The sequence below is a fragment of the Oncorhynchus keta genome, chromosome 8, assembly GCF_023373465.1.
Source record: "Oncorhynchus keta strain PuntledgeMale-10-30-2019 chromosome 8, Oket_V2, whole genome shotgun sequence".
NCBI classification, from domain to species: domain Eukaryota; kingdom Metazoa; phylum Chordata; class Actinopteri; order Salmoniformes; family Salmonidae; genus Oncorhynchus; species Oncorhynchus keta.
Genome location: NC_068428.1, coordinates 3,816,846 through 3,833,858, shown reverse-complemented (window position 1 = coordinate 3,833,858; position 17,013 = coordinate 3,816,846). Strand labels below are relative to the sequence as shown.

At 40.2% G+C, this 17,013-nt stretch overlaps 1 protein-coding gene across 16 annotated transcripts in view; it reads left to right on the top strand.

The window, feature by feature from the left end:
• Window positions 1-1,497: 1,497 nt before the first annotated feature.
• LOC118386573 (collagen alpha-1(XII) chain-like) overlaps window positions 1,498-17,013 on the top strand; it is a 93,794-nt gene continuing 78,278 nt past the window's right edge. For 13 of the 16 annotated variants that reach the window (XM_052523374.1, XM_052523381.1, XM_052523382.1 and 10 more), the window contains exons 1-11: window positions 1,498-1,689; window positions 3,342-3,455; window positions 9,367-9,483; window positions 9,745-9,888; window positions 11,138-11,197; window positions 12,409-12,669; window positions 12,836-13,000; window positions 13,577-13,750; window positions 13,922-14,212; window positions 14,327-14,929; window positions 16,663-16,941. In XM_052523374.1, the coding sequence (XP_052379334.1) occupies window positions 3,386-3,455; window positions 9,367-9,483; window positions 9,745-9,888; window positions 11,138-11,197; window positions 12,409-12,669; window positions 12,836-13,000; window positions 13,577-13,750; window positions 13,922-14,212; window positions 14,327-14,929; window positions 16,663-16,941 (2,164 nt within the window). In that variant the 5' untranslated portion in view covers window positions 1,498-1,689; window positions 3,342-3,385. The remainder of the gene's footprint in view (window positions 1,690-3,341; window positions 3,456-9,366; window positions 9,484-9,744; window positions 9,889-11,137; window positions 11,198-12,408; window positions 12,670-12,835; window positions 13,001-13,576; window positions 13,751-13,921; window positions 14,213-14,326; window positions 14,930-16,662; window positions 16,942-17,013) is intronic. The other 3 variants (XM_052523386.1, XM_052523385.1, XM_052523388.1) reach the window with 2 other exon arrangements.

The window sequence follows — 17,013 nt, the reverse complement described above, 5'->3', positions numbered from 1 at the left end:
CTGGTTTGCTACTGACTTTCTCATGATGGGAATTATTATCCGTGCTTTAAATGGAAAGTAATCTTGTCTTAGAAATTTCCTGAATGGATATACACACTGATCTTATTATAAACAGCATCGAAGAGAACAATTATGCCCCAATTTCAGGGTGTTAACTGCCTTGTTCAAGGGACAGAGCAATCGATTTTTTACCTTGTCAGCTAGGGATTTCGGTTGCTGGTCCACCTCGCTAACCAGTAGGCTACCTGACTACATGTTCCCCACTGCACAGTTTGGCTGACTTAAAGCCAGTCTAAGATTACTAGGCTACATTTGGCCAAGAGCAGTCTTAAATTTATTCATCATGATACATTGTAAAGAAATTATATCTAGATCAGAAAATGATGCTCCTATTTTGAAATGTCCCTTGAGCTCTAGCCTACAGAAATCAAGACTATATCATGGGAAAATGTCATGAGATGCAATTTGCTGTATATTTAATAAATGGTGGTAGGCTGTGCACGTTACGAAGTTGAGTAGCAGAAAGTGTTTTTATCAGACCTTTAACTCATGAAATGTAATGATTTTTTTTAATGACCTTATTTACACAAGGAACCAGCACTGCAGGAATATTCTTTTGCATGAGCATTTTGCCTCTTGAGTCACTAGAGGGCTATGTCTTCAAGGGAATGGATTGGGTCTCTCTATGATCGGTCTATGGTCAGGTAACTGAATTCCGTCATAAAATAGTTTAAACGTGACTATCTCTTTTCATTCCATTAACATGTCGATTATCAACAATGTTCATTTGGGAAAGTTACTCTTCCAAATGATCTGTAGGGCTATAATCTGTATTTCATAAATGAGGGTTTATTAGACTACTCCAATAGCCTATTTTAGATAGGCTGGACAAAGGGTTTGTTTTCTTGGCCTAGGCCTTAATTCAGTTAGGCCTATCGATTCACTTTTTTCACAGAGAAGGAACCAGGACAGAAAGCATCACCCCTTCCCCGTGCCTTGCCTGTATAATTCTGATTGGACTGTTAAGAATTTATTGACATTTTCTGAGTTGAATCCAAAGACCTATTAAATACTTCAATAACATAATACGTTTATAAATATTTATCTACTGACATAAAGCACATTAAATTAAAAGGACATGGTTACTGACTCTTAAACTTGGTCACTTAATAAATGATATTGGGCTGTTGAGGATTTTTCCATTGTTCCATTGTCAAACAAAAATAACGGCTTAACGGCTGCCAGTAAAACATCTCCTGGTTTCCAAACGCAGATGCGTATCCCTTTAATTTGCAGTGGACTTGTGGATACAGCACATAGAGGGGCATCATTGCAAAGGAATGCAGAAAACTATGCAAAGTTTCCAAAAGTAATCCCCACACTTTGAGAGGCTGCACATGTCAATCCATGGCAGGGTTCCATGCTTGCTGGCTGTCGTAAGAGCCTACGATGTAAAAGGGAGAGTTGGGAACAGCCCCCTATTAAGTAGCAGATTGTGTAGAGTCTTCCCACTTGGAAAAAGGCTTCTTATCTGGGACCTCCGCAAGAGGAGCACTGATTTTTCGTCTGTACTTAGGCTACTTGATTCTCCTCAAGTGAAGCTTTTATCCATCATTAGGCAGAAGAGGCATATCCAAAGAGGCTTTACTTTTTCATATTCTGAGACGAGAGAAAACATCATTTCCACAGGTCAGTATTGAATTAATTGAGTATGGATTGGACTATTGCTTAGGCTCTCTGAGAGGAAGATGGGGAGAGTGAGGTGAGTTGTGGTCATCCGGAGACCAGGGAAGTAGGCTAGGCTATCCCAAAATTGGCCTCTGGGCAAGTATTTTAGCATTTGCATATTGTTCATTTGCCTTATTATCATCACGGTGTCGTGTTGGTTTGATATTACATATAGCCCATAATTATAGCCCAACAACCATGACGTAAATGCCGTGCGTGTTGGAATATTTGACTGCTTCTTCGTGTAATAATGTATGTGATGTAAAGTAGAATTTAACTTGAGAAGAAACAACATATTGATTACTTGTTAGCGTATTCAGTTTTCGCTATAACACTTAACATCAACATGCAATGCTGGATAAAGATGGTCAAGTTTTTGAAATCGTTTGCTCTATCAGCAGCAGAGTGATGGCCAGCAGCCTGCATCTGGCGCACCTGCATTCTGGCGCCTTTAAACCTTTTATTCGGATTTTGTGTTGGGAGACCACGGAATGCTATGCATTGTGTTTTCATAGGGTTTGTACAAGTTTGTGAAAGTTATGGTTTTTATGTCTTGCTAGTGAGGCACAGCGTTTCCATCTCCATCAATTCTAATGTATTCCTCAAGGCACGTTTTGATTTAGTGGGGACAGCCTTTTTGATCAGATACTACAGCAGGCTCACTTGTCCCATAGAAAAGTGTAGACCTATCAGGGACTATTTTCCATTTGTAGCTGTGCATTTAAACCGCATTGAAAGTTGATTGTGTGTTTTTGAGGATAATTTTAATGCTATTTAACAATATGTTGATTTATTAAGCCAATGCATTTGGACGTTCAATGGTCTTGCCATTTGTCTTTTATATTAACTACCCACTCTCAGTGTCATATCCTAAGTGTCCCCTCCCTTGGATTTCTTTCACATTCTGTTGCTGTACAAAGTGGCATTAAAATGTATTTTTTGAGATTTTTTTTCCCATTGATCTACACAAAACACTCCACAATGTCAAAGTGAAAATAAAAATGCAATATTAAAAAAAGGAATTAAAAATTAAACACCTGGATAGTGCAATATATGCCCAGTGTTCTTTTCAAAATTCTTCAAGCGCAGTCAAAGTGTATAGGGATCATAGATTTTCAAGCAGATTGAAACATTATTTCACCAGAGTGAGTCCATGTAATTTATGTTATTTCCTAAGCCAAATTTTACTCCTGAACTAATTTAGGCTCGCCTAAAAAAAAGGGTGAATACTTTTGCAATATTTTAGTTATCAAATCTTTATTAATTTGTTAACATTTGTATAATTTTCCTTTCACTTTGACATTATGGGGTATTTTGTTTAGATCAATGACAACAAAAAAAATCACAACTAAATTTAAGTCAAACCCATTTTGTCACACAACAAAAAATCCAAGGGGGGTGAAAACTCATGATATAATACCCACTGTATGTATAAGAGTAGGCTATTGGATGATAGAACATCTGCGATAAGGAACAAAATGTATACACTCGCTACCGTAAGTCTGCTAAATGACTAAAATGTCAAATTTTGCTTGTGGTCATTAAAGGTAGACTGTGTGTTGAAGGATGGCGCATTGCTGAGATCCTTGTGTAATTGCCCGTGCCCTTTGTAGCCTCATTCATGTTCTGCTGAGCCAGAGAGAGAGAGCGAGTCGAAATGAAGATAAGGCGGTCTCTGGCAGCGGCTGCCTTCCTTGCAGTGCTACTATCCTCCGTCGAGGCTCAAGGTAAAGTTACCCCTCACCCGCTGTCCTGTCCTCCCTCCCCCCTCCAATGTTCCTACTATTAATTAAACACATCTGATCCGAATGAAAATTGTGCAGCCCCCATCTCTGTAGCTAGTTGTATCTGTTTTTTAACTCCTCAAGGTGAAATTACAATACTTTCACCAATGCATTTTTATTTTATGAATAAATGTTTGCTGAAATAAAATGTCTACAGTATTTGTATCTCATGTAGGCCTTTGCCTATAGGCCTATTTCATCGGTAGGCCTATGGATTCTTGTATTTTTGTTGTGTTTGAATAGGTTGGCTATTTCATTTGTCTTTTGATCCAATTTTCTCTGCCTATTAATTGTGAAAGGTTGAATAAACTCAAACAATTAGCCTAGGGTAGGTAGGCTAAACTTTTACTTAGTCGTCACTAGTTACCACAGCCACAAAGTCGTACTCCTCAGTAAACCCTGCCTATTTCTAAAATGTATATTCTTAAAATCTGGTTTGAAACCTAACCTTAACTATAACCACACTGATAACCTTATGCCTAACTCTAACCTTAAATTAAGACCAAAAAGCAAATATTTGTTGTCATGAATTTTTACAATAGCCCATTGTGACTTTGTGGCTGTGGTAAGTAGTGACAACCCCCTATACTTCCAAACATCACACTTTAAACTTTTGAGTACAGTTTATGGAATGCACAATTATATATTTTTTTAATCTAAAACTGGTTCAAGTTGATTTTTTTTAAATCTCAAAAGTTCAAAGTGGAATACACTCTTAGAAAAAAGGGTTCCTAAAGGGTTTTGCGACTGTTCCCATAGGGTAACCCTTTTTTGGTTCCAGGTATGACTTTTTGGGGTTCCATGTAGAACCCTCTGTAGAAGGGTTCTACATTGAATCTAAAAGGGTTCTAGCTGGAACCAAAAGTGGTTCTTCAATGGGTTCTCCTATGGGAACAGCCGAATAACCCTTTTTGGTTCGAGATAGCACCTTTTCTTCTAATAGTGTAGTAGGCTAGTCTGGAAATTAGTGAAGGGGCGACTCCCTCAGCATGATAGTTGTAGTGAAGTCTTTCTTGCACTAGGAGGGGCACTTGCTTGATTTTTTTTTTTTATAGGACTTTGTCATCAGTACCTAGTTCCTCGAGCAGGCCCAACTCTCTGGTGAAGGGAAGAAATCTGTTTAAAAAATAAGTAAAGTAATGATAAAGGAGCCAGATAATGATAAAGGAGCCAGATAATGATAAAGGAGCCAGGTAATGATAAAGGAGCTACAGTAGGCAATGATAGAGGAGCTAGGTAATGATGGAGTTAGGTAATGATGAAGGAACTAGGAAATGATAAAGGAACTAGGTAATGATAAAGTAACTAGGTAATGATAAAGGCGCTAGGTAATGATAAATGAGCTTGGTAATGATAAAGGTGCTACGTAATGATAAAGAGGCTACGTAATGATAAAGGCGCTACGTAATGATAAAGGAGCTACGCAATGATAAAGGAGCTTGGTAATGATAAAGGATCTAGGTAATGATAAAGGCACTAGGTAATGATAAAGGCGCTAGGTAATGATAAAGAAGCTTGGTAATGATAAAGTAACTAGATAATGATAAAGGAACTAGTTAATGATAAAGGCGCTACGTAATGATAAAGGTGCTACGTAATGATAACGGCGCTACGCAATGATAAAGGAGCTTGGTAATGATAAAGGAACTAGGTAACGATAAAGGAACTAGGTAATGATAAAGGAACTAGGTAATGATAAAGGAACTAGGTAATGATAAAGTAACTAGGTAATGATAAAGTAACTAGGTAATGATAAAGGAGCTAGGTAATCAAATCAAATTTTATTTGTAAGAAAACGCTAATTCTGAGGCGGCACTCCTAGTGGCCAGAGATTTTAATGTAAGGAAACTTAAATCAGTTTTACCTAATTTCTATCAGCATGTTAAATATGCAACCAGAGGGGAAAAAATTCTAGACCACCTTTCCAATTCTAGACCACCTCCACACACAGAGACGCGTACAAAGCTCTCCCTCGCCCTCCATTTAGCAATTCTGACCATAACTCTATCATGATAAAGGAGCTAGGTCATGACAAAAGAGCTAGGTCATGATAAAGGAGCTACAGTAGGTAATGATAAAGGAACTAGGTAATGATAATGGAAGGTACAGTAGATAATGATAAAGGAGCTAGGTAATGATAAAGGAACTAGGTAATGATAAAGGAGGTAGGTAATGATAAAGGAACTAGGTAATGATAAAGGAGCTAGGTAATGATAAAGAAGCTACAGTAGGTAATGATAAAGGAACTAGGTAATGATAATGGAAGGTACAGTAGATATTGATAAAGGAGCTAGGTAATGATAAAGGAGCGAGGTAATGATAAAGGAGCTAGGTAATGATAAAGGAGCTAGGTAATGATAAAGTAGCTAGGTAATGATAAAAGAACTAGGTAATGATAAAGGAGCTAGGTAATGATAAAGGAGCTAGGTAATGATAAAGGAACTAGGTAATGATAATGGAAGATACAGTAGATATTGATAAAGGAGCTAGGTAATGATAAAGGAGCTAGGTAATGATAAAGGAGCTCGGTAATGATAAAGTAGCTAGGTAATGATAAAGGAGCTAGGTAATGATAAAGGAGCTTTGTAATGATGAAGGAGCTAGGTAATGATAAAGAAGCTAGGTAATGATAAAGGAGCTGGGTAATCAAATCAAATTTTATTTGTAAGGAAAACACTCATCCTGAGGCGGCGCTCCTAGTGGCCAGGGACTTTAATGTAGGGAAACTTAAATCAGTTTTACCTGATTTCTATCAGCAGTGCAACCAGAGGGAAAACAATTCTAGACCACCTTTACTCCACACACAGAGACGATTACACAGCTCTCCTCTTGCCCTCCATTTGGCAAATCTGACCATAACTTTTTCATGATATAGGAACTAGGTAATGATTCAAAAACTAGGTAATGATCAAGGAACTAGGTCATGATAATGGAGTTAGGTAATGATAAAGCAGCTAGGTCATGATAAAGGAACTACGGTAGGTAATGATAAAGGAACTAGGTAATGGTAATGGAAGGTACAGTAGATAATGATAAAGGAACTAGATAATGATAAAGGAGCTAGGTCATGATAAAGAAGCTAGGTGATGATAAAGGAGTTAGGTAATGATAAAGGAGCTAGGTCATGACAAGGGAGTTAGGCAATGATAAAGGAGCTAGGTAATGATAAAGGAACTACAGTAGGTAATGATAAAGGAGCTAGGTAATGATAAAGGAACTACGGTAGGTAATGATAATGGAGCTAGGTAATGATAAAGGAACTACGGTAGGTAATGATAATGGAGCTAGGTAATGACAGAGGGTTATATACACGACAAGTAATGAGGGAAGGTAAACCAGGTGTGTGGGAAAACAAGACAAAACAAATGGAAAATGAATGGTGAATCGGCGATGACCTGTGACGACGACCGCCGAACGCCGCCCGAACAAGGAGAGGAACCGACTTTGACGGAAGTCGTTACAGTGTAGTAGATAATGATAAAGGAACTAGATAATGATAAAGGAACTAGATAATGATAAAGGAACTAGATAATGATAAAGGAGCTAGGTAAAACAATTAAGTGAAGGAAGTAACACAAGTTTTGCCCGTAAGGGATGTAATAGAGTAAAAATGCTAATACAGTACTAAGTAAAAATGAACCGAGAACTCAATTGTCTCCTCTTTCATTTCGAGAAAAAGGGGGCTGGATTTTCCTTCTTGTCTGATGGAACAGAAAGACAAAATATGAGTGTCTAAAATTATTTTCCAAAAACTGAGAAAAAACATTATTCAGAAGCTTCCATGACCATTCATATAAATTACAGATTACAGCACTGCCTTCTTCTCATTAAATCAGGCTATAATCAGGCTATAGTATTCTGTTAGCATATAATATAGACCCCATATTTTTTAAGAGAAGGCCTCTCTTTTTAGGAGACTGTAGCCTACACACTCGGACCTTGATGGCCAGAACTAGAGGTCAAAAACAGAGGTCATAGTAGCACCCACCCCCCACATTTGTAGGTTCCTTGTTGAGACCAGGATGCTCACTGACCAAATCTTGAACTACTTGGAAAAACCTGAAACGAAGAGAAAGAGTCATAACTCCAACAAAACTTTTTGGCCCATCATTGAGGTTTGTGTGTGTGTGTGTTTGCGTGTGTTTGCGTGTGCATGCCTTTGTGGACTGTGTGTACATGCGCGTATGCCTGTGCTTGCTTGTGGTGTGTGTGCTTTAATTAAGAGCTTCGTAACAAAGAAAATGTGGGTAGTACTGTATGGTTTTGATGGGTCCATTTGGAAACAGAGAAGGAGCAGACCATGGCCCTTGAGTTGATCTGCCAGGTTGGTGGTTCTCATTTTTGATATCCTGTACTGGACAAGCTTCGCTCAGGTCATTTGCTGTGCAAATTTGCATTCAATTTGTCCTGAGTCATGGCTTTTCAACAATATTTTAGAATGATATTCTTGATCTCCACCAGCTTCCCTTTATTTAGAAAACCCTTATTTAGACTAGAAACCCATACTTACACTGCTATGCACCACTGCACTATCCACTGACACACTATCTTGTTCTAGTTAATCATTAAGCAGATTAATCTTAAACCACATACTTATCATTTACTGTATTTGTCATTTTAGACATCTTTAGACATTCTGTCATTCCTATATAGGCTATTTAAAAGGATACTCATGGATACCATTTTTATGTCTCTGCATCCAGTATGAAGGAAGTTAGAGGTAGTTTCTCAAGCCAATGCTAACTAGCGTTAGCGCAATGACGAACTCTATGGTATCTACTAGCATGCTAGCAGTTACCATGGACTTACAGTCATTGCGCTAATGCTAGTTAGCAATTGCACTAATGCTAGTTAGCAACTTCCTTCAAACTGCCTGTGGAGACATACAAATGGTATCCATGGGTTCATCTGACTCTGGGGAAGTAGATAACGGCCTTCACTGCCAAAGGCATCCCTTTAATACTTTACTCTTGTTAATGCTGTTTTCTCTTAATAGCCTAACTTAAACCCATCCCCCAATAGACGAATATCATTTTAAAATATTTCTAAAATATGTTCTCTGGTCCGTCTTGTACATGGAAACTTTTGTCCGGTTCCTTAAGTTGTTATAAACAACTTTTCATGTACATGTGCATGATCTTCAGACAGTCCATTCACTGTGACCAATCACATTTATGGTTTGTTTTGCTTTTCTGTTTGATTTGTGTTTTCCTAATATATTTTTTTCATTGTGGATTCTCACTACTTAGCGCTAGAGGGGTTGGAAAAGATGTACCCAATGGTCTTAAATGGCGTTGTGTATTCTTTTAAGAGGTTTGCAATGGATGGGATTCATACACATGGATCAATCAAAAGCAACAATGTACTGAAGGCTATGTATGACTGCATGTCGGCCTTTACACAACCATGGTATATGAGGTATGAGAAGACTCCATTGTAAAATCCATTTCCACAAGTTTTATGAAAGGCATATGTTTTTGTCAGGTGACTCAGTTTAGGCATGACCTTATCAGCATGCAAAATGTTAGTTAGTCAATGTAAACAAAAGTCATTGTGCCCGTGGATATTTTTTTTGCCACCCTTTGTTATTCTCCTCGCTATATTGTATGTGCTTGAGTTGTTGACTGTGGTCGGACAGCTCAAACGAATGTCATTTTTCTCCAAAATGGCTGCTCGCGTCTCAAATGTTATGTTGCCTTGTCACCTCTTGCTGTTTGCCCCAACAATGAATCGGATAACTTCAACCTTGAAGTGTTGATTGTTGGGATATGTGTTACCTACACCTTATGTTTAATCATAAATACATTTATTTTTGCAAAAGCTGAGGTTAACATTTGCAACTTTTTTTTCACAGTTGAACCACCTTCAGACTTGAGATTTAAGATTTTAAATGAGAACACAGTACAAATGACATGGAATGTTCCACTAACACGGATAGAGGGATTCAAGATACAAGTGGCCTCAGACACAGGTGGGTGGTCTGTTTTTCTGCAGGCCATCTCTCTCAACTTCACTACCTTTACTGCAACATTACCTGTGTAGCAAGCAATCACTGCCATTGACATGACAAAACACCTAGATTTCCTGTTTTCACCAATTCATTATGGGATCCACATATTAAACATTTCATGCACTGAACTCCTAAAATTGTTAAGGCATAAATTGCTTGATTTTGAGATTCAGAATTGTTCATTTCCCTAACCCTTAACTTTTAACTGTATTATTTCCATAGACGAACCAACAAAACATGTATCCCTCCCTGCCACTGCCACTAAGACCTCCATCACAGATCTGACACCAGACAAGGACTATGTAGTAACAATCATTGCATACTCTGGGTCAGAGGAAAGTTTGCCCATCTCAGGACAGCTCACAAGTGAGTCGTTTACTATCACATCTTATGTAGACTATACTGATGAATGAAGTGAGTCACTTACGGTCACAGACACTTGTTTAGTCTACTGGTGATTGATTCAGACTAGAGAGAGGAATGACACTGAAATACTGTATGGCCTTTATCACAGAGACTGCATCCCAAATGACACCCTATTCCCTATGTAGTGCACTATTCTTTTTTTTACCAGAGCCCTTTGGGACCTGGTCAAAAGTAGTCTTATTTCAGATCAAATTGTATTTGTCCCATACCGTGAAATGTTTAGTTAAGAGCCCTTTCCCAACAATGCAGTTTAAAAGTAAGAACATTATCAAATAGATAAAAAGAAAAGAGTAACATAATAATATAACAATAACGAAGATATATACAGCCTATATACTAGGAGTACCAGTACCATGATATTGTACTGGGATACAAGGTAGTTGGGGTGATTGATTGACATGTAAGTAAGGGGTAAAAAGCAGAAAGTCCAGATATTTAATGAACCGTTCAGGTTTTGGTCCCAAACGTGGCACTCTGCTGCCACTTGCCGTGCGTTCGCAGAGAGAACAGACTATGACTTGGTTGGCTGGAGTCTTTGACAAATTTTAGGGCCTTCTTCTGACACCGCCTGGTATAGAAGTTCTGGATGGCAGGGAGCTCGGCACCAGTGACGTACTGGGCCATACACGCTACCGTCTGTAATGCCTTGCGGTCGGATGCCAAGCACTTGCCGTATCAAGCGGTGATGCAGCCAGTCAAGATGCTCTCAATGGTGCAATTGTATAACTTTTTTGAGGATTTAGTCTACTGGTGAATGATTCCAAATGTATAGAAAGAGGAAGGACAATCCATGGCCGTAACACAGAGGCAACCCCTCTCCCAAGTCTAACAGTGATTAAAGTATGATGTAATGTAATATGAACTGCTTGGTGGGGAAGCCTCTTTGGCACCGGTCCTTAGTTCTGATGCTAGAGTCCTAAGCAGCCCAGTCCGGGTCTTTAGAGATTACTGAGAAAACTGCCGTAACTAATTGCATCGGTCCATTATAATTTGGGAGCTGGCTTCGCCCTGCCTGGTCGTTGTGACCCCTAATGGATTTGATTTTATTAGAGACAACCTCATCAAATATATACCCCCATGCTACTAGTTGACTCTTTCACAATAAGGTGTCGTGGGTAAGGTTAAATATATTTATTCGTTGTTGTTTTTTTAACTCACATGGTTCTTTGTCTCATTGCTTGTATTTCAGTCCAATCAAGTGGCACAGCACTAGGAGGTCCCAGGAAACCACACGTCACAGACTCAGTCAGTAAGTCCATTGCGTCATTGTCCTTTTCTTTTTCTGACACTTCACAGTTAACAACATTTTCCAGTTCGTTCATATGCTACAGTCTTTTTAAAAATGATCTTATTGTGCCTGGTCTCTTTCCATTGGTGTGTGGTCGACAGCACAGTAGAGGGAGTTTCCACATATTATTCTATTCAATGCCCCATGGTATAGCCAAATCAGTTCTTCTCGAAAATATAGATCATAACGTTGCTGCCTGTCATAGTCAGGCTGTCAATCATGCTAAGGGAAGGAGTTTGCACATGCTCAGTGTGGGGGTCAGTGGTGTGGAACTAACACCTGGGGCAGGACCTGGAAGAGAACACAGCCAGGTTGAGAAAAGTGGAAACTGTTATGGATACAGCTCTTTACAAGAGCACTGTGGCCTCCCCCAGCATGCTTACTGCTGCTTGGAGAAAACCTCTCTCTCTGACGTTATTTCTATCCAGAAGGCATACCTGGAAAATACCCTCCAGGTAACCCCCTATTCACCCACTGTACCTTCACTGCACCTTTCGTAGTGTTCCCAAAGACTGTACCCGCTATGAGGGCTTACATCTCAAAGTATCACCCTAATAGTTTATATAACCATTTGAGCTTGATGGTGGCTGCTGGGCTTATATCAATCGGATTATTCTTGACTGCACTGTTGATGCCACTATCCCTAACCCGGTATCTGGTCTCGTGAGGAGGGTGAATGACCACCGGCTCGTCAAATAAAAGTCTGATGAAGAGCCTGATGAATACAGTGCTGATTTTGGTATTCTGTCAAAAGGGATGGCTATAACATCAACATTTTTACTGCATTCTTTCTTTGTCACCTTAGGGTCCTATCTGAGCATTTGCATTTGCCAATAAGAAATATTAATTGATTTTCCATAGTTCCTGTCTAGTATATGAGTGTTAAGAGGGTAGTTTTCCTTGTTTTCTTCATACAATAATGTTAAAACGCCTGGACCAAAGTTTGCACCTGGAGGCTACTTTCATTGTCCACTGTATATATTTGCCTAGCAGCACTCTTCACATTGTTTTCTTTGGTCAATGATACAGCTATCGGGGACTTGTAAAGCTACGCAAACAGGACATGCTTCTCCTCAGCTCAAATCATTTGCCTCTCCCATTTTTTTCCAGTCTATGCTACTTTTTTCATTTTCCTTCTTCTCTCCTTCTCTCTACCACTCCTTCTCTCCCAGAGTGCTCATTCAGTGCCGTCACAGATTTGGTGTTCCTAGTTGATGGTTCATGGAGCGCTGGAAGAGACTTTAAATACATCCGTAACTTCATCTCCGCCATGGCGGGTGCCTTTGAGATTGGGGAGGACAAGACCAGGGTGGGCGTGGTCCAGTACAGCACTGATACCAAGACAGAGTTTAACCTCAACCAGCACGTGAAATGGGGCGAGCTCCTCAGAGCCATCAACACACTGCCTTACAAGGGTGGCAACACCATGACAGGTACTTACCCATCCCATGTACAGTACCTGGCTATACAATAGACAATCATAACATAATACCAACTGACAAAGCCATAGTTCGTCATTAACAACTCTCTGAGGTTGGTAGAGTGAATCAAATGAGCAATGTTATAACCAAAAGGGACGTCAATGCCACTTTGTTACAGGCGAGGCCATGGACTATTTGCTGAAAAACACGTTTACTGAGGCAAACGGTGCCAGGAAAGGCTTTCCGAAGGTGGCCATGATTATCACAGATGGGAAGTCTCAAGACCCTGTGGAGAACATTGCCAAGAAACTTAAGAACATGGGGGTGGAGATCTTCACCTTGGGTATGTGACGACAGGCTACCTTTCTGTCATCTAACACTGTTTATGTCTTACTGATACTGCTAACCCTGTCTATATATATTCTATAGTCACGAGAGTAAATTGACGTATTCATATCACAAAGTAAAGGATCCTGAGAAACCTACAAGTTAGAATGGTGTGAAATGTGTTTCACACATTTTGACCATGTTGTCATTCTTTCCAACTGAAGTTATGACATGGCCTGTTGAAAAATGTATATATTCCATAGTGAATCCAGCTGGTTGTTCTTAAAAGTGGAAAAGAAGGAAAGACCTCTTGCTTCATTTCATATCTTTATAGATCACTTGTTTTATTCAGTATAATAAGAACCTGAGAAACTATGCCGCAATTAATTCCTACATTCGGAATAATTTTCATGTGCCGCCATTGACTTTAACAAGGAGTGTTTGGACTTTATTGGTTTTAACTATGAATGAGTAAACCTTCTGAAACTGTCGGGAGATCAGAATTACAATGGTGATATGGAACATTTTCCCCTGTTTTTTATAAGAGACCATATACATTTTACACAACTTTTCTGTTCTTTGTCCAATTTAGGGATCAAAGGAGCAGATGAGGACGAGCTAAAACAAATGGCTTCAACCCCCTACAGGACCCATGTCTATAATATTCTCAACTTTGACCTTATCAAAAATGTGCAGAAAGAGCTCATTACCCATGTGTGCTCGGGGGTGGACGATCAACTCAACTCGCTCGTCAGCGGAGAGGAAGGTAAAAATGCAGTTTTTACGAGTCAAATGTTGGAAGTGGTTTTGGACGTGGATAAACTTTGAAGAAATGATTAGAGATGAAGGAATTAATGGGGGTGGAGCAAAACCTTTCCAGCTAGGGAGAGGAACAAATTCCTGTCGTGATTCCTTTGTTGTGATTGTTCATTTACAGTTATTGAACCAGCATCAAACCTCAGAGTCATGGAGATGGCCTCCAAGTCTATGAGGGTGACATGGGACATTTCCTTTGGGGATGTCTCGGGTTACAAGCTCCAGCTGATCCCCATGATGGCCGGCAGCAAGCGCCACGAGCTGTACGTAGGCGCCAGCCAGACCTCAGTGATGGTTACGGGCCTGTCTCCAGACACAGAGTACCAGATCAGCCTGTTTGCCCTCAAGGGCCTGACCCCCAGTGAGCCCATCATAACCATGGAGAAGACTGAGCCGGTCAAAGTGTCCCTTGGTGAGTATACTCTACAACAATATCTTAAAGTCATACTGTATGTCAGTCATTGTTGTAGTTATTCAGTGTCTGATTTTGTCATGACATGACAGATGTTTTTGTGTCCTCTTCTAGAATGTTCTCTTGGAGTAGACGTGCAAGCTGACGTTGTCATTCTGGTCGACGGCTCGTACAGTATCGGACTGTCCAACTTCGCTAAAGTCAGAGCTTTCCTGGAGGTGCTGGTGAACTCCTTTGACATTGGGCAGGACAAGATTCAGATCAGCTTGGTTCAGTACAGCAGGGACGCTCACACTGAGTTCTACCTGAACACCCACCACGACATGAGCGCTGTGGTCAACGCCGTCCGGACGTTCCCCTACCGTGGCGGTTCCACCAACACCGGAAGGGCCATGACCTATGTCAGGGAGAAGATCTTCTTGACCAACCGAGGATCGCGACCAAACGTCCCCCGCGTCACTATCCTCATCACAGACGGGAAGTCGTCCGACTCCTTCAAGGACCCGGCCACCAAGCTGAAGAAAGCAGACGTGGAGATCTTTGCCGTGGGCGTGAAGGACGCTGTGAGGTCTGAACTGGAAGCCATTGCTACCGAGCCTGTGGAGACCCATGTGTACACCGTGGAGGACTTTGATGCCTTCCAGAGGATCTCCAAAGAGCTCACCCAGGCCATCTGCCTGAGGATTGAGCAGGAGCTCCTCAACATCAGGAAGAAAAGTGAGTAGGACCCTCTCTATATCTGCATGATGTAGTTATTTTTGTTAGTCAGTAAACCCATGCCAACTGTACTCAAGTGAAGATAATGGTTACAAATAATAGTAATTAGGGGGGTGCTTACATTTGTCGTATTCCACACATGTACATGTGTGAATTGGAAATTCGTTTTTGGCATATCCCGCTCCCCCTGAGACCCCCTCGGAGAGTGGGGTCAAAGCCAGCGATCAGCCATTATTGACAGCAATCCTGGAGCAGTTAGGATTAAGTGCCTTGCTCAAGTGCACATCGACATACTTTTCACCTAGTTGGCTCTGGGATTTGAACCAGCGACCTTTCGGTTACTGGCCCAACTCACCAAACTGCTAGGCTACAGTAAGTAAAGGAATTTCTGAGCTAAATAGAATGTCTTGCAAACAAGAAATATGGGGGACATTTGTGTATGCCTTATATTCTCAATGGAGATAATGGCCCAGCACCCAGTATTTCCAAAGTCTAAGATGTTAATGGTAGTGTTAATGGTAGTGCCTTAGATACAGTATGGTTGCAATACAAAAATAAATGCTAGCATTCTTTGAATTACATAGTAAAAGTAAATCCTGGGCACTTCAATTAATATGATATGTTACTTTTCGTATGGTATGTATTAATTTGTGGAAGGCCATCATCCATGTGACAAATGACAATTCGTATGATATGTTATGAATTGCAGTTCATACAATATTTTACGAATTTCAATTCATACAATAAGTTAGGAATTTTCAAAACGTATGATATGTTACGAATTCCATTTTTTTGCTAGGCTAGGGGTTAGGGTAAAGGGTTAAGGGTAGTGTTAAGGTTAGGTTAGCTAGCATGCTAAGGAGTTGCAAAGTAGCTCAAATGCGGAAGTTGTTTGTGATGAGATTCGAACAGTGTGTAAAGTGTGAAGCTAACATCTGGCACAGACAGTATCATACAGCGCCATATGGCAGCAAGCAAGGAGCACAGATTTCCGATGTATAACTTACATCCGAAACATTAGTCGCTTTTTACGTTTTTGATTTCTTGATTTTGAGCAAATAACCATGTTTTGAAATACTATACATGAGTAATTTGATGAATTGGATGAATTGTGGCAAAAATGGTTCACCTTTTTAAATCATTTTTTAAAATACTTTATTAATCAATGTAGTTTTGATCAACTGCTTCTATTTGGACAATTCTGAGAGAATAACTCTTGAAATTGACTCCACTCTACCTTGGTCTTGTTGGTCCATGACCTGAGAAGTAGAAGAGAAAATCCTAAGATTGTATACAACATATGCTTGCAATTACATCTGTCACAATACTATTTTCCAAAGTTATCATCTTCTGTTTAGCAATGTGTTACACACATTTAAAAACTCTTGCCCTCTCAGGGCAGTAAGATGACTTGCATGTGGAAATATAATACCAAATATTAGTCGCTCTGTATTACATGGCCAGTGTATTGCGTAACTCCCACAAGGTTTTGTTACCCATGATATATTCCTTATCTATTATGACAACATAAATAACTGTACACATAGAAAACAATACACTAATGGAATAGAGATGTTTGAGTGTTATTGAGGCTCCATCCCAAATGGCACTTGAATCCCTATACAGTGCACTACTTTTGACCAGAGCCCTATGGGAGGCTGGGAATAAGGTGCCTTTTGGGACGCATCCTGAGTGTTGTGACCTAACGTGTAGTCATCTACCATCTCCTCCAGGCTTACTCCCACCGAGGTTGTTAACTTTCTCTGAAGTTGCCGCCAGGAGCTTCAGAGCCACTTGGGAGACCGATGCCCTCAATGTCCTGTCCTACCTGATCCAGTTCAGACCTGCTGCTGACGTCAACGGGGACTTTGTGTCCATGTCCTTGCCTGGGGACATGCTCACCACTCTGCTGCCTCACCTCACACCCCTTACCCACTACGAGGTCAACGTCTTTGCCCAGTACACCGAAGGAGACAGCTTCCCTCTGAATGGATTCGAGACCACACTAGATGGTCAGCACCGTCAGACCAACAGACAAAGAATTTGATGCCAATGCCTTAACTTCTGTTCTACTATATTTGTAT